The sequence below is a fragment of the Embiotoca jacksoni genome, unplaced genomic scaffold (assembly GCF_022577435.1).
Source record: "Embiotoca jacksoni isolate LCO1_2020_lvr unplaced genomic scaffold, fEmbJac1.0.p SCAF_40, whole genome shotgun sequence".
Lineage (NCBI taxonomy): Eukaryota > Metazoa > Chordata > Actinopteri > Embiotocidae > Embiotoca > Embiotoca jacksoni.
The window spans coordinates 3108714-3134789 of NW_027185393.1; the positions used below are offsets into that span (position 1 = coordinate 3108714).

A 26076-nucleotide genomic window follows, 5' to 3' on the forward strand; every position below is an offset into this window, starting at 1 on the left:
CATTCATTCATTCATCCTCTGAGCCACGGCAGCCATCCTAAAAGTGAAATTAATAAGAACTAAGGATCAAAGTCATCAACAGTTCTCAGAAATGATTATTCTTTTCAGATTTCCAATCATTTTTATCTCAGTGGACAGAGAGCATCTTTCACTGATGTTTCTGCTGCTGTCTGGAAAACATCCTGATGTGGATGTTATAAAACCACACGGACAGGTTAGAGCCTTCAGAGACCGACATTCAGCTTGTCTCTTCATGGAACCCACACACACGTCATGTTGTGACCTGTAGAGGTCAGAGGTCAGACCCTCTGCTGCAGGACCCTTTGTTATTTGATGGTAGTGTGAGATTTAAAGAGAGCGTTTTTTTTTTTTTTTTAGATGTAGCAGACTGTTTTCAAAGAAACAGTCACACTGTTCACAAGCTGACAGACCAGAAAACGTTCAGCTGTGTCGGCCTTTAAAATAACCTGCAGGTCGTCAGAGAACGTTTTCACTGCTCAGGACCCACTCTGTGTTTCTGCTGTTCTCATGGAGATCGTTAAAGATGAAATCATTTACACCATGGTAACTATAGTTACTTTGATAACTATAGTAACTGTAGTAACCATAGAAACCCTTGCTCATGATATTCTGACCAGCTGTTCATGGTTGTGTCTGAGGAACCCTCTCAATTCTCTTCAAACTTCAACTGTCTGTGTGTGTGTGTGTGTGTGTGTGTGTGTGTGGGTTACACTTGGATCAATTCGTTGTCTTTTTTCGGTCCATTTCATGTGCAGTCTAATCACGGAATTTTATGTTAAGCTACCGGTCAAAGTTTTCAAAATAAAACAATATTGACAAATCTTTGTGTAATTTGTATAATACGAAGCACCGTTGCAGGTGATTGATGGTATATCAATCTTGAACTGTATTAGTTTCATTATGATTTTTGGATTATTCGTAAAAAATACAACATATCTTTGAGGTAAAATCACAATGCTTTTATTCTGAAGTTTCGTGTCCTCGCGTGTATTTCCTGCCGACTGTCACTGCAGTGATGCACCGACCATCACAGCATCCTCCGAACGGGACGGTGTGACAGGAAGCAGAGCCGCTGAGCAGCATCTACCACGGTGAGTCCATGGATATTTATTATTATTATTATTATTATTATTATTATAATTATTATTATTAGTGTTGTTATTGTTATTATTATTATTTAAGCGTCAGTGAACTGTGATCCTCAGCACGATGAGTCCATTTTGTGACGTTTGAGCCGTGAGAACAGCCGCCGGTTCTGTCGGTTCGTTTAGAACGGAACCGAAGGACCATGTTAAATCATGGACTGTAACGCTGCACCGCCATTAACGGCCGCCTGAAGGCTCCGTAAGGATCAGCTGTTGGAGGCACCGTGTCGCTTAAGAGCGGAACACATCCATATCAACATTATAAAAACTAATAATTAATACTAAACGTCAGTATTCATGATAAATGTCCAGAGGAGCGTGTTCAGTGTTTCTAAGAGCAGACTGTGACGGGAGCAGGTGACAGGTGGTGGACTCAGCAGCATCATGGCGTACTTGAGCCAGGAAGGACAGAGCTGCAGCAGGAAGGATGCAGCAGGAAGGATGGAGCAGGAAGGATGGAGCAGGGAGGATGGATGAGGGAGGAAGGAGCAGGGAGGATGGAGCATGGAGGAAGGAGCAGGGAGGATGGATGAGGGAGGAAGGAGCAGGGAGGATGGAGCAGGGAGGAAGGATGAGGGAGGATTGAGCAGGGAGGAAGGAGCAGGGAGGATGGATGAGGGAGGAAGGAGCAGGGAGGATGGAGCAGGGAGGAAGGATGAGGGAGGAAGGAGCAGGGAGGATGGATGAGGGAGGAAGGAGCAGGGAGGATGGAGCAGGGAGGAAGGATGAGGGAGGAAGGAGCAGGGAGGATGGAGCAGGGAGGATGGAGCAGGGAGGAAGGAGCAGGGAGGATGGATGAGGGAGGAAGGAGCAGGGAGGATGGATGAGGGAGGAAGGAGCAGGGAGGATGGAGCAGGGAGGATGGAGCAGGGAGGAAGGAGCAGGGAGGATGGATGAGGGAGGAAGGAGCAGGGAGGATGGATGAAGGAGGAAGGAGCAGGGAGGATGGAGCAGGGAGGATGGATGAGGGAGGAAGGAGCAGGGAGGATGGAGCAGGGAGGAAGGATGAGGGAGGAAGGAGCAGGGAGGATGGATGAGGGAGGAAGGAGCAGGGAGGATGGAGCAGGGAGGAAGGATGAGGGAGGAAGGAGCAGGGAGGATGGAGCAGGGAGGATGGAGCAGGGAGGAAGGAGCAGGGAGGATGGATGAGGGAGGAAGGAGCAGGGAGGATGGAGCATGGAGGAAGGAGCAGGGAGGATGGATGAGGGAGGAAGGAGCAGGGAGGATGGAGCAGGGAGGAAGGATGAGGGAGGATTGAGCAGGGAGGAAGGAGCAGGGAGGATGGATGAGGGAGGAAGGAGCAGGGAGGATGGAGCAGGGAGGAAGGATGAGGGAGGAAGGAGCAGGGAGGATGGATGAGGGAGGAAGGAGCAGGGAGGATGGAGCAGGGAGGAAGGATGAGGGAGGAAGGAGCAGGGAGGATGGAGCAGGGAGGATGGAGCAGGGAGGAAGGAGCAGGGAGGATGGATGAGGGAGGAAGGAGCAGGGAGGATGGATGAGGGAGGAAGGAGCAGGGAGGATGGAGCAGGGAGGATGGAGCAGGGAGGAAGGAGCAGGGAGGATGGATGAGGGAGGAAGGAGCAGGGAGGATGGATGAAGGAGGAAGGAGCAGGGAGGATGTAGCAGGGAGGATGGATGAGGGAGGAAGGAGCAGGGAGGATGGAGCAGGGAGGAAGGATGAGGGAGGAAGGAGCAGGGAGGATGGAGCAGGGAGGAAGGATGAGGGAGGAAGGAGCAGGGAGGATGGATGAGGGAGGAAGGAGCAGGGAGGATGGAGCAGGGAGGAAGGATGAGGGAGGAAGGAGCAGGGAGGATGGAGCAGGGAGGATGGAGCAGGGAGGAAGGAGCAGGGAGGATGGATGAGGGAGGAAGGAGCAGGGAGGATGGAGCATGGAGGAAGGAGCAGGGAGGATGGATGAGGGAGGAAGGAGCAGGGAGGATGGAGCAGGGAGGAAGGATGAGGGAGGATTGAGCAGGGAGGAAGGAGCAGGGAGGATGGATGAGGGAGGAAGGAGCAGGGAGGATGGAGCATGGAGGAAGGAGCAGGGAGGATGGATGAGGGAGGAAGGAGCAGGGAGGATGGAGCAGGGAGGAAGGATGAGGGAGGATTGAGCAGGGAGGAAGGAGCAGGGAGGATGGATGAGGGAGGAAGGAGCAGGGAGGATGGAGCAGGGAGGAAGGATGAGGGAGGAAGGAGCAGGGAGGATGGATGAGGGAGGAAGGAGCAGGGAGGATGGAGCAGGGAGGAAGGATGAGGGAGGAAGGAGCAGGGAGGATGGAGCAGGGAGGATGGAGCAGGGAGGAAGGAGCAGGGAGGATGGATGAGGGAGGAAGGAGCAGGGAGGATGGATGAGGGAGGAAGGAGCAGGGAGGATGGAGCAGGGAGGATGGAGCAGGGAGGAAGGAGCAGGGAGGATGGATGAGGGAGGAAGGAGCAGGGAGGATGGATGAAGGAGGAAGGAGCAGGGAGGATGGAGCAGGGAGGATGGATGAGGGAGGAAGGAGCAGGGAGGATGGAGCAGGGAGGAAGGATGAGGGAGGAAGGAGCAGGGAGGATGGAGCAGGGAGGAAGGATGAGGGAGGAAGGAGCAGGGAGGATGGATGAGGGAGGAAGGAGCAGGGAGGATGGAGCAGGGAGGAAGGATGAGGGAGGAAGGAGCAGGGAGGATGGAGCAGGGAGGATGGAGCAGGGAGGAAGGAGCAGGGAGGATGGATGAGGGAGGAAGGAGCAGGGAGGATGGATGAAGGAGGAAGGAGCAGGGAGGATGGAGCAGGGAGCAAGGATGAGGGAGGAAGGAGCAGGGAGGATGGATGAAGGAGGAAGGAGCAGGGAGGATGGAGCAGGGAGGATGGAGCAGGGAGGAAGGAGCAGGGAGGATAGAGCAGGGAGGATGGAGCAGGGAGGATGGAGCAGGGAGGAAGGAGCAGGGAGGATGGAGCATGGAGGAAGGAGCATGGAGGAAGGATGAGGGAGGAAGGAGCAGGGAGGATGGCTGAAGGAGGAAGGAGCAGGGAGGATGGAGCAGGGAGGATGGATGAGGGAGGATGCAGCAGGGAGGAAGGATGAGGGAGGAAGGAGCATGGAGGATGGAGCAGGGAGGAAGGATGAGGGAGGAAGGAGCAGGGAGTAAGGATGAGAGAGGAAGGAGCAGGGAGGAAGGATGAGGGAGGAAGGAGCAGGGAGGATGGAGCAGGGAGGAAGGAGCAGGGAGGATGGAGCAGGGAGGAAGGAGCAGGGAGGATGGAGCAGGGAGGAAGGATGAGGGAGGAAGGAGCAGGGAGGATGGAGCATGGAGGAAGGAGCATGGAGGAAGGATGAGAGAGGAAGGAGCAGGGAGGATGGATGAAGGAGGAAGGAGCAGGGAGAATGGAGCAGGGAGGAAGGAGCATGGAGGAAGGAGCATGGAGGAAGGATGAGGGAGGAAGGAGCAGGGAGGATGGAGCAGGGAGGAAGGAGCAGGGAGGATGGAGCAGGGAGGATGGAGCAGGGAGGAAGGAGCAGGGAGGATGGAGCAGGGAGGATGGATGAGGGAGGATGCAGCAGGGAGGAAGGATGAGGGAGGAAGGAGCATGGAGGATGGAGCAGGGAGGAAGGATGAGGGAGGAAGGAGCAGGGAGTAAGGATGAGAGAGGAAGGAGCAGGGAGGAAGGATGAGGGAGGAAGGAGGAGGGAGGATGGAGCAGGGAGGAAGGAGCAGGGAGGATGGAGCAGGGAGGATGGAGCAGGGAGGATGGAGCAGGGAGGAATGAGCAGGGAGGATGGAGCAGGGAGGAAGGAGCATGGAGGAAGGAGCAGGGAGGAAGGATGAGGGAGGAAGGAGCAGGGAGGATGGAGCATGGAGGAAGGAGCATGGAGGAAGGATGAGAGAGGAAGGAGCAGGGAGGATGGATGAAGGAGGAAGGAGCAGGGAGAATGGAGCAGGGAGGAAGGAGCATGGAGGAAGGATGAGGGAGGAAGGAGCAGGGAGGATGGAGCAGGGAGGAAGGAGCAGGGAGGAAGGAGCAGGGAGGATGGAGCAGGGAGGATGGAGCAGGGAGGAAGGAGCAGGGAGGAAGGATGAGGGAGGATGCAGCAGGGAGGAAGGATGAGGGAGGAAGGAGCAGGGAGGAAGGATGAGGGAGGAAGGAGCAGGGAGGACGGAGCAGGGAGGACGGAGCAGGGAGGAATGAGCAGGGAGGATGAAGCAGGGAGGAAGGAGCAGGGAGGATGGAGCAGGGAGGATGGAGCAGGGAGGAAGGAGCAGGGAGGATGGATGAGGGAGGAAGGAGCAGGGAGGATGGAGCAGGGAGGAAGGAGCAGGAAGGAAGGATGAGGGAGGAAGGAGCAGGGAGGATGGAGCATGGAGGAAGGATGAGGGAGGAAGGAGCAGGGAGGAAGGATGAGGGAGGAAGGAGCAGGGAGGATGGAGCAGGGAGGATGGAGCATGGAGGATGGAGCAGGGAGGAAGGATGAGGGAGAAAGGAGCAGGGAGGATAGAGCAGGGAGGATGGAGCAGGGAGGAAGGAGCAGGAAGGAAGGATGAGGGAGGAAGGAGCAGGGAGGATGGAGCATGGAGGAAGGATGAGGGAGGAAGGAGCAGGGAGGAAGGATGAGGGAGGAAGGAGCAGGGAGGATGGAGCAGGGAGGATGGAGCATGGAGGATGGAGCAGGGAGGAAGGATGAGGGAGAAAGGAGCAGGGAGGAAGGAGCATGGAGGATGGAGCAGGGAAGAAGGATGAGGGAGGAAGGAGCAGGGAGGATGGAGCAGGGAGGAAGGATGAGGGAGAAAGGAGCAGGGAGGAAGGATGAGGGAGAAAGGAGCAGGGAGGAAGGAGCATGGAGGATGGAGCAGGGAGGAAGGATGAGGGAGGAAGGAGCAATATCAGAGATGCTCTGTGCGCCTGTGTGGGTCTCATAAAAGACAGAACTATACTTTTCTTTTATATTTGTATAATCCCCATGATGCCGTTCAGCAGCCTGATATTTAGGTCACCGTGGTGTTAGCATGCTGATGTCCATCTGTTACAGGGAAGACATGGTTAGCTTTAGCATCTTCCTAAGGAGCATGTAGATGCATGAGGAACGACTGGATATTAAAATCAGACTGCAGTGAAAATGGTGTTTACCCTTTACATCAAATCATAATGCATGAATGTCAGAGTTTGAATCATACTATTCATAGATCATATTATTTATGAGTCACATTATTTTTCTGATATCTCATTTCACATTTATGTAATCTGTGAAAAAAATGCATTCTTCTCCTTCATATTTCTCAAATTATTCACAGACAGGCGTCCAACCGACACACTGACTTGTGCTGCCTGAGTTTGGAAAAATTTTGATTAGGTTTGAAAAATGTTTGTTTTTGGTTTTGATAAACAACTTGTAATTATTTTGACTATTGATTGATCAGGTTAATTATTCTTCCAGTCAGCTGGAACCAGAGGATATTGGAAACTATTCATCAATTAGTAGAATTGTTGTCAATTCATTTCTTAATATGAGGAGTCCATGGGTCATTTTAACGCTAGATTGAATGAGTTTGATGTCCAACCAACTAACACCGTGAACAGGAGACCTGTGAGGGGTTTAAAACAATTAATGAGCTGGTTGCATTTTAAATGTGAAGACTTTCTGCTGTTAGATATGATCGTTTACTGAATGTCACTGGTAAATGAAGATACTCCGTCATTACAGCTACACAGGAAAGAGTAGTTTAATGACAATGATAATAATGATGTCATGTTGTACAGTATAAACAGAACAGTAGCAGGAGTGTGCTGCTCACTTTATTCTTCCAAACAGAGATTATTACAGCAAATCACAAACAACATTAAAGTATGAACACAAATTAAATGAAGTGTTAAATATAAAGAAAAGAAGAATCATTCCTTTAGATGTTCTTCGATTTGACCAGTTTCCAGATGAATAAACAACAATGAACAGTTTGTGTCCTTGTGTCCCTCCAGCGGTTGTTTATAGTGGTCATCATGGGGGAACTGTTCCGGAGCGAGGAGATGACTCTGGCCCAGCTCTTCCTCCAGTCAGAGGCAGCTTACTGCTGTGTCAGTGAGCTGGGAGAACTGGGTATGGTCCAGTTCAGAGATGTGAGTATCTGAGTAGAACTGCTCTTTTTAACTAAAGCAGGTGAAACAGGTCGGAGCTGCTGTTGTTCATGACATCACTCATGGACAGGTGATAAACACTGGTTGTACTTTTCACTTCAGTTCCTGACGATTAGTGACCTCAATAATTAATGTCATCGTGTGTTTCTTCTTTTTCCACCTGCAGTTAAATCCAGATGTAAATGTGTTCCAGCGCAAGTTTGTGAATGAAGTGAGGAGGTGTGAGGAGATGGACAGGAAGCTGAGTGAGTGACAGCTTCAATCTCTCTTCCTTTATGACTCCTGTTACATCATGTTCATAAAGGATATAGATTATCACATGTTTATCTTATAGATCAGTTATCACATGTTTATCTTATAGATCAGTTATCACATGTTTATTCTCTGCTGAACAGGGTTTGTTGAGAAGGAGATTAAAAAAGCCAACATCCCAACAGTGGACACTGGAGAGAATCCAGAAGTTCCTTTTCCTAGAGACATGATCGATCTGGAGGTAATCACTGATCAATCATCACACTTAGCGGCCGAACGAGTATCAGTACATCATTTAATGTGTTGTTAAACAACTTTAATGTCTGTCTACATGATCTATAGTCATGACACTCTGTTTTTTTGCAGGCCACATTTGAGAAACTAGAGAACGAGCTAAAAGAAATCAACACCAACCAGGAAGCCCTGAAGAAGAACTTCCTGGAGCTGACGGAACTCAAACACATCCTTCATCGGACTCAGCAGTTCTTTGACGAGGTTTGATTGTTTCACCCTCACAGACACACACATCCCACAATTAATGCATCATTGCTCTTGTTTGTACTAATCCAATGGAGATCCTTATAAAATTTTATTTTATTTTGCTTTAGTAAATCTGTATTGAGTCACACTATCAATATTAGATTATATCCAAACCCTGGGCACTAAAGTAAGGACGTCTAATAACGGAGCTTGTTTCTGTGACAGATGGAGGATCCCAACCTGCTGGAGGAGTCCTCGGCTCTGATGGAGGGCAGTGAGGGCGGCCGCGGGGCTCCACTCAGGCTGGGGTAAGGAGCTCCTCTTCATCCTCTCCAATAAACAGGGTTCACTGTTTAATCAAGTGTTAAGATGGTCACATGTGAATGGAAGAAAAAGTTATGGATGACTAAAGAAAAGTTTAGTCACATGACTGAAAGTAGAAACTGGATGAATCAGAGAACAGTGAAGCATTATTCAACTCAGCAGTCACAAAGGTGACATCATCACAGTGTCCAAACTCAATGCACCGATGTGATGTCAAACTGCTGTTCTACGTGATAAAAAATATAAGATAATTGATTACTAATAATTAATTTGTCATTGGTCAGCTGAATAAATGGTTGGTTTTCACAGAGGAGAAACTCCTGAAAGAGGAAATCTACAAGATATCTATGAAGACTCATCAGTGTGCCAAGGTCCAGGAAAAAAAGATAAAAAATTATAATAAAACGTGTTCTGCTAAATGTACTGCTGCCACTTTAATAACTGTCCATGTAACGTCTGAGTGTTATCTTAGAAAAAAAATATATTTCTACTGTTTCTCAAATGTCAAAAGGTTCTCAATAAACGTGCTGCTTTCTTGTGTTTGGTCCACTCTGACAGTTGGTATGTTTCATGGTGCAGGTTCGTGGCTGGAGTGATCAGCAGGGAGAGGATTCCCACCTTTGAGAGGATGCTGTGGAGGGTGTGTCGTGGTAACGTCTTCTTAAGGAAGGCAGAGATCGAGGACCCTCTGGAGGACCCTGCCACGGTCTGGATACATAACAAGAACATTTTCCATGACTACAGAAGTATAAAATCCTGACTACAAACATTCATCTGGATTCTGATACTTTCTTCTCTTTCTAACAGGGAGACCAAGTCCACAAATCTGTGTTCATCATCTTCTTCCAGGGCGACCAGCTGAAGAACAGGGTGAAGAAGATCTGTGAAGGGTGGGTCAGAATCCAGACGAAAAATCTTATCAACATTATTTTTGCCATGAAAGAGTTAAGTTGCTAAAAACAGTCATTTCTGGGATATTAAAAAAAAGTCTGGTTTGATGCGGGCTTATAGGTTTTTCAAAAGAGGTTTAAGAAGTTCGGTCTTCAGGTTTATTGGAAAAACATCTGACTGAAGAATCCTGCTGACCATCTAATGCTCTGGACTGAAAACCATATTTGACAATTTTATGATTTAGACAGGATTAGAAGCCAAAAGCAGACACGGACATTCAGTAATCAAAGTTCAACAGGTTTTATTGAAGCGGTGGAGTATTCTGTGAAGAGGAGTCCAGACCAGCAACCAGGCGAGGTCTGGCCAGAGCCAGCAGGCGGGTCTGAATCCAGGACCTCAAAGCCGGACAACAGGGTGGCAGGAAACTTGGGTGGATGGAATGGAGGAACTACTTCAGTGGACGGCCAGGAGGCATACAGACAGGCGAAGATGCTCAGGAGGACGGCCTCGAGGCAGGACAGACGACTACAAGGGTGGGAGGGGCAGTGTAGATGATGGGCCCAGCAGGGAGCCGGTGAGGACGGCTCCACCCCTCCAAACACTGGACCACCTCGACATCGTCGACCCATCCAGAAGCTGATGGCTCAGAAGGCTCTGCAGCTGAAGACATTGAAGACACTCGGAAAAAACAAGAAGCTTGGAGTCAGAGTGTGAAGGGAGCAGGGAGGAGGCCGAACATGTTGAACTGCTTCGGTCAAAGCTGCTTCATCTGGAGGTGAAAATGTGCCAAATTATCTGTAAGAGTCTCATGAGGAGCCATGTTACCTGAGATGGACTCAGACTGCTTGTCTGATCCTGTCAATTGATCTGTGGTCAGTAATCAGTCAGTGATCGTGGATATGGTGCATGGTTTATTACTTTAGGGACTGCAGGTTATAACAATGTACCAATGACTTTACTGTGGTAGTTGCTGCTGAACAAACATTGACAGTCACTTCACCATGTAGGTTTGGGACTTTTTATCAGAAAGGCTGTATGACGGGGAAACACACGTGTTGCATGTTGTGAGCTGCCTCTGATGGTGGGTGCATTTCTGCAGGTTCCGTGCCTCTCTGTACCCGTGTCCAGAGACCCCACAGGAGAGGAAGGAGATGCTGGCTGGAGTCAACAGCCGTATTGACGACCTCCAGATGGTAACTTAAATATCGCATGTGTTTTATCAGTTAGTGCAATGATTTACAAATCATGTAAACCCATATTCAATGAAAGATAGACTAAGGCAACATATCGAATGTTGAAACTGAGAAATGTTATCGTTTTAAGAAAAATATATGCAAATTTTTAATTTGTGTAAAGAAAAAAAAAAAAGCACCTGGTGTAACATCTGACAACTAATTATGTTACCATGGCAACAGATCAGTAACATGATTGGGTATAAAAAGATGATTTCAGAGAAGCAGAGTCTCAGCAGTGAAGATGGGGAGAGGTTCACCACTCTGTGAAAGACTTGGTGGGAAAATAGTGCAACAATCTAAGAATAATGTTCCTCAACGTAAAGCTACAAAGAATTAGTGGATTTCATCATCTACATTTCATTCAATTCAATTTCAATTCAATTCAACTTTATTTATATAGCGCCAAATCACAACACAGGTTATTTCATGGCACTTAAGAGGGAAGAAAAACTCCCTTTAACAGGAAGAAACCTCCGACAGAACCAGGATCAAAGGTGGGCGGAGCATCTGTCAACAGAACCAGGATCAGAGGTGGGCGGAGCATCTGTTAACAGAACCAGGCTCAGAGGTGGCAGGCCATCTGCCTCTGCCGGTTGGGGTGAGAGGAGAGCAGAGAGAGAAAAGGACAGCATAGAGATAGAAGAGGAGAACTGTTGGTGGAAACGACAAGTGCAGAGCAGAGACATGCAGCTCCATGACGGGACATCTGGAAAAGAAGGAACAGAAACAACACGAGCGAAGGAACTGAATGGAGACAACAGATAATAAGAAGAAACTATGAGAGAGAAAAAGATGGTGAGGTATGAGTCAGTTAAAGAGTAGGAGGAAAGAAAAGAAGCTCAGCATGTAACGAGGTCCTCCAGCAGCCTCGGCCTATAACAGCATAACTAAGGGTTGGTTCAGGTCTACCTGAGCCAGCCCTAACTATAGGCTTTATCAAAAAGGAACGTTTTGAGTCTAATCTTAAAGCTAGAGAGGGTTTCTGCCCCTCCAACACAAACTGGGAGCTGGTTCCACAGGGGAGGAGCCTGAAAACTGAAGCTCCGCCTCCCATTCTTCTTCTGGAAACTCTGGGAACCACAAGTAGACCAGCGTACTGAGAGCGAAGTGCTCTGCTAGGATTATATGGTTCTATAAGATCTCTAAGATATGATGGAGCCTGGTCGTGTAGAGCTTTGTAAGTCATCAAGAGAATTTTAAATTCTATTCTTGGTTTCACAGGAAGCCAGTGAAGAGAAGCTAAAACTGGAGAAATATGATCTCTCTTGTTAAATCCCGTCAGTACTCTTGCTGCAGCATTTTGGATCAGGTGCAGGTTTTTAATGAGTAATTTGGACATCCTAACAACAAGGAATTACAATAATCTAGTCTAGAAGTAACAAACACATGAATGAGTTTTTCTGCGTCACACTGAGGAAGGATTTTCCTGATTTGATTAATATTATGTAGATGAAAGAAGGCAGTTCTGGAGATTTGCTTTATATGGTGTCTAAAATACAAATCCTCATCAAAGATGACTCCAAGGTTCCTCACTGTTTTGCTGGAGGCCAAGACTCATAATTCATAATATCATTAAAAGATTCAGAGAATCTGGAGAACTCTCTGAACACAAGGGACAAGGCTGGAAACCAATATTGGATGGTGGTGATCTTCGGGCCCTCAGGCAGCACTGCATTAAAAACACACTATTCTGGAGTGGAAATCACTGCATGGGCTCAGGAACACTTGTGAAAACCATCGTCTGTGAACACAGTTCATCGCTGCGTCCACAAATGCAGGTTAAAACTCTCCAAAGAAGAAACCAGATAGAAACATGATCCAGAAACACCGCCGCCTTCTCTGGACCGAGATCATTGAAGATGGACTGAGGTGAAGTGGAAAACTGTCCTGAAGTCTGATGGATCACAATCTGAGATTCTGTTTGGAAATCATGGACGCTGCATCCTCCAGGTTAAAGAGGAGAGGGACCATCCAGCTTGTTATCAGCTCAGTTCTAAAGCCAGCATCTGTGATGGTACAGGGATGCATTAGTGCGCATGGCATGGGTAGCTTGAACATTTGGAAGGAAGCATTAATGCTGAATGATATATTCAGGTTTTGGAGCAACATATGCTGCCATCCAGACAACATCTCTTTCAGGGAAGGTCTTGTTTATTTCAGCAGAACAACGTCCAATCACATTCTGCACGTATTCCAACAGCATGGTTCTCTAGTAGAAGAGTCCGCTGATAAACTGGCCTCCTGCAGTCCAGACCTGTCAGTCATTGAAAACATCTGGAGCATCAGGACATGAACAATACAACAAAGGAGACCCTGAACTCCTGAGCAGCTGAAATCCTCTATCAGGCAAGAATGGGACCACATTTCATTTTCAAAACTCCAGAAACTGGTCTCCTCAGTTCCCAAACGTTTATAGAGTGTTGTTAAAAGAACAGGTGATGCAGCTCAGTGGTGAACATGAACCTGTCCCAACGTTTTGGAGACGTGTTGCTGACATCAGATTCAAAAATTATTTGTTGTCTTTGGTCCGTTTGCAATTATATATGAGTTTACATGATTTGCAAAGTATCACGTATTTTTAATTTACATTTTACAGTGTCCCAACTTTATTGGAAACAGGGTTGTAGAGGGAGAATATGACCTCTCCTGTTTATTGTCCAAGACATTACAATTAGCAATGATTTGTTTTTAATTTAGCAATTCTTTGAAAGACTCTTTGTTCTCTCTGTTACACTGCTGCTCACTAAACAACAAGAAATCAATCAGAAATTTTGCACAACAGGATGTCTGTGTTCAGGCTTCTGCTTAGTTTTCCTGAATATAATTTATTCCCAATCAAATTTCAAAAGCCCTCACTGTGTAGGTGGGTGTTTTCTTGTGTATTAGTTCTTATCCGTAAAAGACCTTTGTCCTGTCTCATAATGTTGTGGTTCCCTAAGTTTTCCATATTTAGCCTGGAAAAAAGCCCTGGTTCTGCTTGAGAGATCTGCTGTAGTCTGAGCCTGCCAGTCACACACAATGTTCCACAGCCTACTACAATAGAGCACGTTTCCATAGAAACTCTGATTCTGTGCATTAACACGATGAAAGTCTGGTGAAGTAACTTACTTCATTTGTGTCATTTCCAACACATTTAAACATCCAGCCACACTGATGCAGAGATGAGATCCTTTGAGTTCATACAGGCAGTTTAGAGTTTGAGGATCACAAGCATTAATTAATGCAGTCCGTACTACAGAGGTCAAAGGTCAGAGTAACAGTACAGTGACAGAAAAGAAGCAGCAGGTCTTGCTGTGGCCTGAGAATGATCATGTAACATTTACAGAAGTCTATCCAACTATCTTATAGACAAGAAATAAGAGTGACTCTGACATGGTAACCCTCGATGATCACCAAGGAAACCAGTCATGTGATCTGACTAGAACAGATGTTGTAAAGCTCTAGCTCAAGCTAAAGGTTAAGGATATGTTCAGCTGTATAAGCTTTACTCACAGAAAGGTGGAGCCCAAGGTTCAATGCACAGGCAAGCTGTAACTATACTGTAACTTGCAAAAATAAAAGAATCCTATCCTCATAAAAGAAACAGCACCCCTGTCCAGACCCCACACTGTCCAAACATCCAAAGATGACTGAACCAGGATCCAGAGTCTAAAACAGGTTCCTCCTCCCTGCTGCTGTAGGTGCTGAACCAAACAGAGGACCACCGTCAGCGAGTGCTACAGGCGGCCTCCAAGACCATGCGGGTGTGGTTCATCAAGGTGAGGAAGATGAAGGCCATCTACCATACCCTCAACCTTTGCAACATTGATGTCACCCAGAAGTGTCTGATTGCTGAGGTGTGGTGTCCCGTCTCAGACCTGGACTCCATTCAGTTTGCTCTGCGCAGAGGAACGGTGAGTTTCATTGTGTGTTTTTTTTTTTAATTAAGTATCACATACAGATGTGCTTTGGACTGGTCACAATAAAAGGCCACTCTAAAATGTGTGGTTTTATCACCAACATAACACCATAGATGTCACGTTTTAGAGAGGACACAGGAACATCTACCAGAGCTCTTTTCTGTTCATTGAATATTTAATATTGATTTTACGACCACAAGCTGCTTCCAATGTTGTTTCTGAGAATTTGGTAGTACATTCAATGGATCTCAGAACCGCAGACCATGGGTAACCACGCCAGCCCAGGATGGCCACATAAGCTGGCTTTACCTGCACGATGGTCTGAGATGGTCATATAGAAGGAAACCACTCATGCGATCTGTCATGTGACAGTCTTGTAAGTAAGGGAGCTGCTAGCTGCTAAATGTTTAATATGTAGTTCTATAAGTTGTGACGGTTTTCTCAATTCCATTTCTAAAAATCTCTTTTTATAAGTAGCATCAGCTCCGTGCACCTTACTTCAATGCTTCGTAGTTGTTGGGTGTTGAATTTAGTTTTCATCACTTTCTTTACATCCATAATATCAGCAAGTCTCAGGTAAATAAAAAAAACCCCACTAACTTTAAGTAAAGAGGTGATGCAGCTCAGTGGTGAACATGACCCTGCCCCAACTTGTTTGAGATGTGTTGCTGCCAACAAATTCAAAATGAGCAGATATTTTAATAAAACAATGAAATGTCTCAGTTTCAACATTTGATATATTGTTTTTTCAATTAAATACAGTTTACATGTTTTCCAAATCATCAAACATTATTTACATTTTACACTTTTTTGGAAACAGGGTTTACTTTATGTTGTGGTGACAGGTGCAGTTAAACCAAGTTATACATTTCAACGTTATGTCTCGCCTCCCACCTCCAACATGGACCATTCTGACAAGTCAGTTTTATTTGAAAGGAGAGGAGCGGCTCCACAGTCCCCTCCATCCTCAACAGGATGCAGACCAAGCAAACTCCACCGACCTTCAACAAGACCAACAAGTTCACATCCGGCTTCCAGAACATTGTCGACGCCTACGGCATCGGGAACTACAGAGAAATCAACCCAGGTCAGAACTTTACTGCAGTAAATGCTGTTGAAAACACACACACACACACACACACACACACACACACACACACACACACACACACACACACACACACACACACACACACACATCAGTCTCTCATACTAGCCGGATCAATATGTTGAGCTTCCTTGTACTGGGTATAAAGGCCTTTCAGCTTCAAATGCAGTTGTGTACTGTACAGTCTGGTAAAACATTTAGGGTCTGATTTACTAAGATCTCAAATAAAGGTTGTTGCATCACGAGGGGCCAGGTAGTTGATGGGTGCTACATCCCCTTTGTAGATTGGCAGTCACACCACAAAATGTCCACCAATCTACAAACTGCTGCTCCCAGAATGCCTCACCACTCACCCAGGTGTGGGTGTTTAAGACGCCTGATTGAGAGAGGACTTAAGGGCGGCAGGAAGCAGATGAGAGAAGGAGAGAGAAAGAGGAAGAGAGCACTGGGACGGAAGGAGCGCCGAAAGCTCCGTAGTCTGGAGGACTGCCTAACGGAGAGGACAGAACCAGACTGAAGAGGAACTCAAGGAAGAAGACCCGGTGGAACCGAGGACAATCTGAGTTGACTTTTATTATTTAGTTAAACAACCCCTTATCTCCACTTAGACGCTTTTGGTTGTTTTGCACTTTTGTTGGATAAAGAGAGTTACCTGAGTTATTGAGTGATAGATGAATAAAACTTCACCTTTTTTATGGGAACTGTTTGCTGTTTGCGGTTCATTCCCGTGCACTACCCCACCCTAGCCGCACTTGTGACCTCTCATGACGTCACAAGGTACTAAATTGCATCTTCCTTCCAAAAGTTTTCAATTTTTTTTTTTGCACCTGTTTTATAGGTGATTTACAGAGTAATTGCGTCACTGAAATCCGGTGCAAATCGTTCTATTTAAATGAGGGTTTGTGTGTTAAAGTGATTCCAGCAATGGAAAACCGAGCGACTGCAAAAGGAAATCTGATCCCATTGAAATTAAGAAATATAACAAGAACAAAATGCTTTATAGGAGATTATCAGTAAGAAAGTAAATACAGAGGGAAAAACAAAAAAGGGGGAAAAAAGGCTTCACAATAAAATGTCATTAAAGAAAAGAGGAGGACGGTGGATGAGATCCTCTAACAGACACTGATCAGCAGGTCCAGATCTTTCTGTGATGAGCAGCTGATGTTTCATTGAGTTCCTGGAGGTCTCGTGAACCTGATGAAGCTACCTGTGAATTCTGCAGGACTCATTCAGGATGTGACAGCTCACCTGAATAACAGAACTGGAGGGAGATCCAAGCAGAGATACGCTGGAACCACCCAGAGGCAGCAAAATGCTGAGTCAGGAGAATTTTTTTTTAATTGCTGGTATTTCGTGGCTCCTCCTTGTTGTTGGCTGTCAATCATCTTTCAGTTCATTCAATAACTCAGAAATGTCAACGCTGGACAAACGATATGTCTGAATCATTTCTGCCTCTGACATCAGAAATGTTTAACGGGTGTAAAACCTCGTTCTCTACGTATTCTCTGGTTTCCTGCGTCTCCTTCACAATAAGAGCAGCCGTCTCTCCTGATGTTCATCTGATTAATACCTTCAGTCATACTAAAATATACATTCGATCACTTCTCCTGTTTCTACTTCCAGGTTCAGTAAATATCGTTGCGGGTGATAAATTGGTCTATTTCCATGTTTCCTCGCAGTATTTTACTCCTTCAGGTAGAAACGTCCAATATTACATATGATGCAGGAAAACGCACAGAATGGACAACGTGTGTTAAATTGTAGATTTGGAAAATGAAATCCTCGCTGCACGTCGTCAGTAGATCTGCTTGGACATTTCTTTTGCTGTTGATGTGAAGTTTGCAGGAGATTTCACACATGCAGACCTTCAGTAAATCAGGCCCTTAGTTTCTTTGAGCTTGTAAATGTCAACACTCAGTCCTGAATGTTATTGACCTGAATATTGGATTAATTTTAGGATTGACATTTGACAGTCTCTTCCTGTGTGTCACCTCTTACAGCTCCGTACACCATCATCACCTTCCCCTTCCTGTTCGCTGTGATGTTTGGTGACATGGGTCATGGCGTGTTGATGACCTCTGCTGCCCTCTACCTGGTCATTCGAGAGAGTCGCCTCCTCGCCCAGAAGAGTGACAACGAGGTACAGTAACGTAATACTGTCATAAAGCTTCATGGTTCAACCACTCGCTGTAAATATAAAAACATATCCTGTTTGTAAGTTGTTGTGTGTCTCTGTAGATGTTCAACATGGTTTTTGCTGGTCGCTACATCGTCCTTCTGATGGGGATCTTCTCCATCTACACCGGCATCATTTACAACGACTGCTTCTCCAAGTCCCTCAACATGTTCGGCTCTGGTTGGAGTGTCAGGCCAATGTTTGGGCCCAAAGGAGCCAACTGGTCGTAAGTCAGTCAGCTCTTGGCTTTGAACTGCTGAACCACTCATATTCAGCTGTTTTCATCTGGTTCATCTGCAGATATTTTATTTAGAGTTTCTAGAAACACTAATCAAAACAGGAAATTGAGCATCATGTCTTTTTGTAGTTATTTACCATTAAAAAAAATTATCATTGAAAGAGTTTAACGGTGCATTAAGCTGTAGGAACCAGTCACATCTACTCGGGTGTCTGTTATATAGTGTAACATGTTGCTGTGAGTTCTGTTATAGTGTAACATGTTACTGTTGTTTGTTATAGATAGATACTTTATTAATCCCACAAGGGGAAATAATTTTTTCGCTACAGCAGCATTATAGGTACAGGAAAGCAATAAAACAACAGTAAAATATTAAATATAAAAATGCACAGTATATACAATAAATAAAATAAAATAGAATAATTAAATTAAAACTGACTCCTCCTCCCGTCCATCCCTTATACACCGACCACTGACTCCTCCTCCCGTCCATCCCTTATACACTGTCCACTGACTCCTCCTCCCGTCCATCCCTTATACACCGTCCACTGCAGAGTCATCAGAGAACTTCTACAGATGTCTTGACTCTGAGTTGTACTGGAAGTCAGTGGTGTAGAAGGTGAACAGGAAGAAGACCGAACAGTTCCCTGTGGAGCTCCAGTACCACTGACCACCGTATCAGACAGCACACTGCCCAGACGGACAAACTGTGGTCTGCCTGTCAGGTAGTCAGTGATCCAGGAGACGGTGGACGCGTCCACCCCCACCACCTGCAGCTTCTCACTCAGCAGCAGTGGTTGGATGGTGTTGAATGCACTGGAGAAATCAAAGAAAGTGATTCTCACAGAGTCACCGGTTCCATCCAGGTGAGACTGAGCTCCTTGCAGCAGGTAGATGATGGCATTGTCCACTCCCACATGAGGCTGGTACGCAAATTGCAGAGGGTCCAGAGAAGATTTCACCAGCGGTCTGAGGTGGGCCAAGACCAGCCTCTCCAGCACCTTCATCACATGAGATGTGAGGGCAACCGGTCGGTAGTCGTTGAGGCCAGATGGAGTCGTCGTCTTGGGGACTGGAACCAGGCAGGATGTCTTCCACAGCACCGGGACCTCCTCCTGCTTCAGGCTCAGGTTGAAGAGGTGTTGTAGGACCTCAGCCAGCTGGACGGCGCAGGTCTTCAGGACCCCGGGGCCGATGCCGTCAGGTCTTCAGGACCCCGGGGCTGATGCCGTCAGGTCCTGCAGCCTTGCGCTGGTGGAGTCTCTCCAGCTGTCTCCTAACCTGGCCAGTTGTCACAGAGGGGGGGGGGGTCATGGCGTCGATGGTGGAAGAGCCCTTTGGAGTTGAGGACTCTGTGTCCATGCAGCTCACCGAGGGGGGGAGGCAGCAGAGGTGTTTGTGAGGTGTGGAGGAGACAGATGAGGGCGGTGAACTAAACCTGTTGAAGAAACAGTTTAGCTCATTGGCCCTCTCCAGGTTCCCCCTGGTTGTTCCTCTCCAGGTTCTCCCTGATTGTCTCTCTCTCCCCTTGAACACAGTAATCTCCTTCATACCGGTCCACACCTCCCTCACGTTGTTCTGCTGGAGTTTTGCCTCCAGCTTCCTCCTGTAGGAGTCCTTGCACTCCCTGAGCTTCTCCTTCAGGTCGTGCTGCACTCTCCTGAGCTCGTCCCTGTCCCCAGTCCTGAAGGCTGCTTTCTTCTGATTAAGAAGCACCTTCAGGTCACTGGTGATCCACAGCTTGTTGTTGGGGAAGCAGTGTCCAGTCCGGGATGGTACGGTGGTGTGTTCACAGAATTTGATGTATTCTGTGATACAGTCCGTCCTGCTGTTGATGTCGTCCCCATGTGGTCCACACAGTACATCCCAGACCGTGGACTCAAAGCAGTCCTGCAGGGCGTCTTTAGCCTCCTGTGTCCACCTCCTCACAGTCCTGGTGGTCACAGGCTGCCTCTGCACCAGGGGAACATACTTTGGTGTCAGCAGGACCAGGTTGTGATCCGACCTACCAAGGGGGGGAAGGGCAGTAGTACTGTATGCATCCATGGCATTAGCATACAGTAGGTCCAGAGTTTTATTGTTCCGGGTGGGGCAGTTAACATACTGGTGCAAAGTTGGCAGAGCTTTATCCAGACTGGTTAACATCACCAGTAACTGCCAAAAATACACCGGGATGTTGAGTCTGAAGTTTGGAGAGGTTACATTTCATTTGTCTGACTCTTTTATCCAAAGCGACTTACAATAAGTTCATTTCAACCATGAGGGTACAAAACCAGAACAACAAGAATCAAGAACATAATTTTTTTTCAAGAAAGCCAAACTACAAAGTGCTAAAATTAAGTGCCATTTTAAGCGCGACTAAAGTTCTACCTATTCAAGGTAAAGTCGGAAGAGGTTCTGTTATATAGTGTATCATGTTACTGTCACTTCTGTTATATACTATCAGTTCTGTTATATAGTGTAACATGTTACTGTCAGTTCTGTTGTATAGTGTAATGCAATATTCTGCTCATTATGTTTGATCTGTTGTAGGTCTGAGACACTTGATGGAAATGCAGTTCTACAGTTGGATCCTGCTGTTCCTGGTGTGTTTAATGGACCGTATCCACTCGGGATTGACCCGGTAAAACATGCACATTCACCATGACAACACAAATTAAGAACTTCCTGTTGTTCTTTGTGGTGCAACCAGTCCATCTTTATAATTTAGTGATAATAGTGGCAACAGTCATGATTTTATCATTATGTGCAGAGTGTTCCGTGAACGTACTGTATCTCCATAAAGTCTGCGCCATGTTCACAGAGACTGAAAGAACTTATTCAGTCATCAAAAATTATTAGAACCACATCAGTAACCAAATGGTTAAACTGGGAGATGTTCTCACACACACACACACACACACACACACGGATACACAATTGAACAGACACGCATGGACACCCACACATCGATACACACATGGACACCCCACACACACTAGTTTAGTTTTACTCAGTCCCACACTGCAACTTTTTTTTCAGTGTGTGCGCTGATCCAGTTACTGCGTGTCACAGTTACATTGTGTTACTGTGTGTTTAGGTCCAGGTTCAGGGTTCTGACTGCAATGTACTCTCCCGTCCTGCCGCCTCAAATCCTACACAGATCACAAATGTTGATGAAACGGAACCACTTCTTCCTGTTGGAAACTTCAGGGTCCAGCTGTTCCACGAAATTTTTACTTTTTTTTAATAAAACAATACTCAATTTGTTTTTAGATATTTAAAAGAATCCGAGCGGGAAGCAAATGATTGATAATTCCAATAAAGTGTTCCCAATATATTATTGCTTATTTATTTAATGTCTATAAGAACTAAATGGAAAGGATCAGGTATAGTTGTGGTGACTCGGTCTCTGCAGATCTGGAACGTCGCCGCCAACAAGCTGACGTTCCTCAACTCGTTCAAGATGAAGATGTCGGTGATCCTGGGCGTCGTCCACATGCTGTTTGGGGTGTCTCTCAGTCTCTTTAACCATCTGTAAGTGCTGCTATCATGTTGAATGTTGACTCGACGGAGGATTGTGTTCTAGTTCATTTGGTCATTATTTCCAGATGTTTAATAACACTGATGGAGCCATTCTGACCATTTCCATTCAACTTTACTTTCACATGACCTGCTAATTCCTAATATCTTTATTGCTGCTCATCACATCCGCAAACTGAAAGCACCAAACGCATACCACTCTGGATGATTCATTTTACAAGTGTTTAAAGTCCACCCTGAGTTTCTGATCCTTTCCGACCTTCAGGTACTTCAAGAAGCCACTGAACATCTTCCTGGGATTCATCCCGGAGATCGTCTTCATGTTCAGCCTGTTCGGCTACCTCGTCCTGCTGGTCTTCTACAAGTGGACAGCCTATGATGCCTACACTTCCAAGGATGCTCCCAGCTTGCTCATCCACTTCATCAACATGTGTCTGTTCAACTACAATGACCCCACCAACAAGCCCCTTTACAGCGGACAGGTGCTCCGTCCCTCGTCTGTCCCTCTGCCTCTCCTAACTTCTCTGTCCCTCACTAGCATGTCTAAATTCTAGACCAGAAGTTTACAACAGTGCTTACAGATCAAACACACTTAAATACACTTTCTGGTTTTCTTTGGTTCAGAGGACACGGGTCAGGCTGAGCTGCAGCAGTGGAGCTGGCAGGGAATTTGTGTGTTGGCTGAATAGTTTTGTTCATGTAGTGCTGGAGGGAAATGTCACAGCTACCTACGTGTCCACCGAGTTGGTCTGTCTTCCATCTAGCTCACCTGGTCGACAGTAGGGCTGATTTGGCTCAGACTTTACAACATTATATCATTGACAGTATGGAGGCAGACTGTTCCATGTGTTTGGCTTGAAGTGTTTCCGCTCTCAACATTTTCAGAAGTTTGAAAGGAAACAAAAGTACATTTTCTAAACCAAGCACCCATTCGAAATATGATACAAAACGCCTGATAACTGTGACCTCTTTAATGGAGTAGTGGGACTTTCATGTCCCTGGGGCCGATGGGGTTTAGACACCCACTGCAGTTATGTACATCTAGTGAACTGGAACAGTTGGAGAGAAAAGCTGTGGTAGTTTTTACTAATGGTACAAACCACAGAACATCTGTCCCATCAGCCAAGACACCATTCATTCACCAGCAGAGTACTTTGTTACCAGTATACCAGAGTTTCTCTTTATTTTTCACTGGAATGTTTTTTTTCATGAATTTAATGTTGATAATAATTTTGTTGCTACACTTGTGAACGCTGTGTTTTTCCTCATTTGAAGCAATCATTTTTGAACAAAGCAGAAAGTTAAAGGTTTTTCTGAGGGTTATATCCATTTAGTCAGAGTACCAACTCACAAACACTTGCTGTAGTTATTCATCCGCTCCTTAACACTGCTCCAAGATTCAACATTGTAGATGAGTTTTATGTTTCAATTGAAATAAGACAAAGAAAGGAGAGCTGCCATGTTGTGTTCTGCACTCAGCAGTTGTAGGAGGACACACCAGGATCTGTTCATTGAACTGATTAACCTCTCTCTGTTTGAATCTGTAGATGGGGATCCAGGTTTTGTTGGTGCTGATTGCCCTTGCATGTGTTCCCTGTATGCTGATTGTGAAAACTATGGTGCTTCGGCGTCAGCATCTGTGGAAAAAGCGCCTGGTATGTGGATCTGACCCCACCTATAACCTTACTGCCACCTTTTGATTGAATAACAACTGTAACCTTTGCTATAACCTGTTTTTACTCCTATTCTGTCATTCATTTCAATGCACATTGTATTGTGTAATGTGGTTGGTTGTGTTGCCATGAAAACTGCTTAAAGCCTGCCTCAGACACGCTGATATTTTAGTGGGGAATTTGCAAGAAATGCTTCATAGACTGAGGACACCCTGACAGCTGATCGTCATCCATCTTGACTCTGTTGTTCTGCATATTTCATCCAAGATGTTAAACATTTTGGACCAGAATTATATTTTGAAATATGTAAGACATACGGCAGCCTGGAGCTGTTATTGCTCTCACTGGTTGTGTTAAACCTCAAAAACATGCAGTTCTATTAGACTGAAGATCACTTCCATCAGACGGAAGACCAGTTCTATTTAACTTAAATTTCATAAAATGGAGTCTTCAGTTCCTTTAACTGAGGTTTAACTCATCCAGGGAGACTATTGAGCTCCAATAAGTGAGTGGTTGTTTCAGTCTTATCGCCACCTTTTAATCGAAATGTCTTTTTGTAATGAAAGTCTTCCCTCACTGTTTGGGTGTCCTGTTTAAAAATGGAGATAAATGCAGGGAGCGTTGGTCCTGAGGCTTGCTTTAAGCTACACAGCTCTTGTGGCTTTTGTATCTAGTCCCAGAAGAGGGAAGAAACCCCAGCAGAGAATCTAGAGCAGTCTTTAGAGCAAACAGGCGTGTCCTCATCATGCACCGGACTCACCCAACAGGGCACGCAGAAGTTTGGAGGGGTGCGGGTGGGCAATGGGCCCACGGAGGACGAGGCTGGCATCATGGACCACGACCAGCTCTCCCAGCACTCGGAGGAGGGAGATGAGGTGAGTCCCTGAAGCTTCACCAAACATCACTGAATGTCTGTCTTTTATTTACAGATTCTACAGAAAACGACTCCGCACTGTACTGAAGCATCATTACAGATTTACACTTGTTTTATCTGATGTATTTTTTTGCTTGAGGGAGCCTTTTTCCTGGATAGTAATGAGACATGGGGGTAATGTGGGCACAGCAGTGTGAACAGAAATGGGGAGGGCTGGGACGGAGCAGATAACCGATGGATTTTCCATCTCAGAAACATAAATGATGAGCTTGGTTTCATGAGAACGAACAAGTGGAATTTCTGAAAATACCACTGGGTTTTTTTTTCCTGTGCGTGACTCGGGTTTGGTGTCTCCCAGATCTCCTGCATGATAAATGTGTTTATGTTGGAATAACATATTGAATGATTGTAATATAACAGGACTGCATTTAGTCATTATTCAAAGTTTATTATCGAGATTATGGGATTTACTATTTGAATAATGTTTCGAGTACTGTAACTGGACTGAACAACTTACTGAGTACTACAGACAATCATCACACGCACACATTTGATTGGTACAGTTCCCCTAATGGAAAGTAATATGCCTTTTCTGTTGTATTCTCCGGCGCCTCTGAATTCTGTATTATCATTTACAACCATGAACTCTGAAGTTCTGGCAGTGCTGCTTGATTATTAATCTAAACAAATTCAGCTGTTGGATGCAATCAGTGCAGCAGATGAAGGTGTGACTGTGCAGTTGAGATCTGTCTGTAAAGATTAAGGTTATCTTAATGCAGTACTCTGGTTCCATATGACTGTTGAAATAGTTGTGGATCACTGCAAGCTGGCTATGAAGTGAAATCTCTGAAACAGTTCATTTATGTTGATTATAGTGACCCAGAGTACATGTAGCACCACAGGATTGTATTGTTTATTGTTCAAGACATAAAAGAAACTAATGTGTTCCCATCTGTTAAGATCTGACCCGGCTGAACCCAACTGTTGAGTGTGTCTGCTCCAGGCAGCAGTTATTGTCTTTAGTTTCAGTTTTAGTGTATTGAACTAACACATGCTGGTCTGTCTGTCTTTCTACTGGGAAGATGTAAAAAATAAATTATTATAATATATCAATAAATTACCCCCCCCCAAAAAAAATAGTTAAGAGCTTTACCTGATAAAATGGTCCGAACTTCACCCAAATCACAACATCTTGGTCATAAACTGGTATGTTTGGGACAGTCTTGTCTGATTGAATGAAACAATAATCCTAAAGGATGAAAGCTTCTGTATCGATGCAGTTCCTAAATGCTGCCATTAACTGTTGACCTTTTCTTGCTTTCAAGCACTCGGAGGAAGAGCCGGTAAGAGTTCATCATCATCTTCAAATGTCTGGATGCTGTCTTGTGATCTGTTTGTAATATTAAGTGGTACCAATGATTATGTTATGCCTATGTGGGAGCATGTAAAGGTATGTGTTGTGAGTGACACTAATATTCATTCTTAAGTCTTGGTTTTTAAAGTTATTTTACAGGAGCAAAATCCTGTTGTTGTGCAGTTTCTATTGTGTGAGGTGGTCACAGATTTATTAAAAGAAGTAGGGCACTCTCCAATGACAGCCTGCTGTCCTTCTGAACATGTGTTCTATGTAGATGATGGTTGGTGATGACTGACAGAAGTCCAAGAAAAAAATCACCTGCAAGAACAAGACTAGTCCAAATAAAAGCAGTCAAATCCTATTTATTATTGTTGTTTTCATAATTATGATTATTATTTAAACACCCATAAGTCCAAGTCAATGTACCCAAAAGACTAATAAACATTAAGAGTCAAAACAGCCACGATGGTGAACAAAGTTTCCATTTGAACACAGACGACACAGAACTGTTAAATAAGTGTGAGACTGAGACGAGTCGCTGTCAGAACAAAAACCCAGAGGAGACTCACGAGACTACAGCTCAAAAGGTCAAAACATCCCACACATGGAGACACGTCCCTCTTAGGACACCCAGAAGACAAGGTCAAAACACATCTTGGACCCAACGGGTAACCCTTACAGGCCCGACAAGCTTGAGTGAAAACTTCTCAACAAGATATCTCCAGGTTAATTAATCATTTCAAGGTTAAGATGAGTCCAATTATGGACAGTTA

General features: G+C 45.6%; 1 protein-coding gene across 2 annotated transcripts in view; it reads left to right on the forward strand.

The window, feature by feature from the left end:
* The first annotated feature begins 1025 nt into the window (after positions 1 to 1025).
* Positions 1026 to 26076, forward strand: part of atp6v0a1b (ATPase H+ transporting V0 subunit a1b) — a 35216-nt gene continuing 10165 nt past the window's right edge. Inside the window, exons 1-19 of one of the 2 annotated variants that reach the window (XM_069168591.1) lie at positions 1026 to 1112; positions 7119 to 7256; positions 7441 to 7519; positions 7670 to 7767; positions 7893 to 8021; positions 8232 to 8314; positions 8910 to 9036; positions 9138 to 9220; positions 10321 to 10414; positions 14137 to 14349; positions 15292 to 15442; positions 17464 to 17603; positions 17702 to 17865; positions 20410 to 20500; positions 21275 to 21393; positions 21665 to 21881; positions 22947 to 23054; positions 23747 to 23947; positions 25272 to 25289. In XM_069168591.1, the coding sequence (XP_069024692.1) occupies positions 7140 to 7256; positions 7441 to 7519; positions 7670 to 7767; positions 7893 to 8021; positions 8232 to 8314; positions 8910 to 9036; positions 9138 to 9220; positions 10321 to 10414; positions 14137 to 14349; positions 15292 to 15442; positions 17464 to 17603; positions 17702 to 17865; positions 20410 to 20500; positions 21275 to 21393; positions 21665 to 21881; positions 22947 to 23054; positions 23747 to 23947; positions 25272 to 25289 (2232 nt within the window). In that variant the 5' untranslated portion in view covers positions 1026 to 1112; positions 7119 to 7139. The remainder of the gene's footprint in view (positions 1113 to 7118; positions 7257 to 7440; positions 7520 to 7669; positions 7768 to 7892; positions 8022 to 8231; positions 8315 to 8909; positions 9037 to 9137; positions 9221 to 10320; positions 10415 to 14136; positions 14350 to 15291; positions 15443 to 17463; positions 17604 to 17701; positions 17866 to 20409; positions 20501 to 21274; positions 21394 to 21664; positions 21882 to 22946; positions 23055 to 23746; positions 23948 to 25271; positions 25290 to 26076) is intronic. The other variant, XM_069168592.1, reaches the window with a different exon arrangement.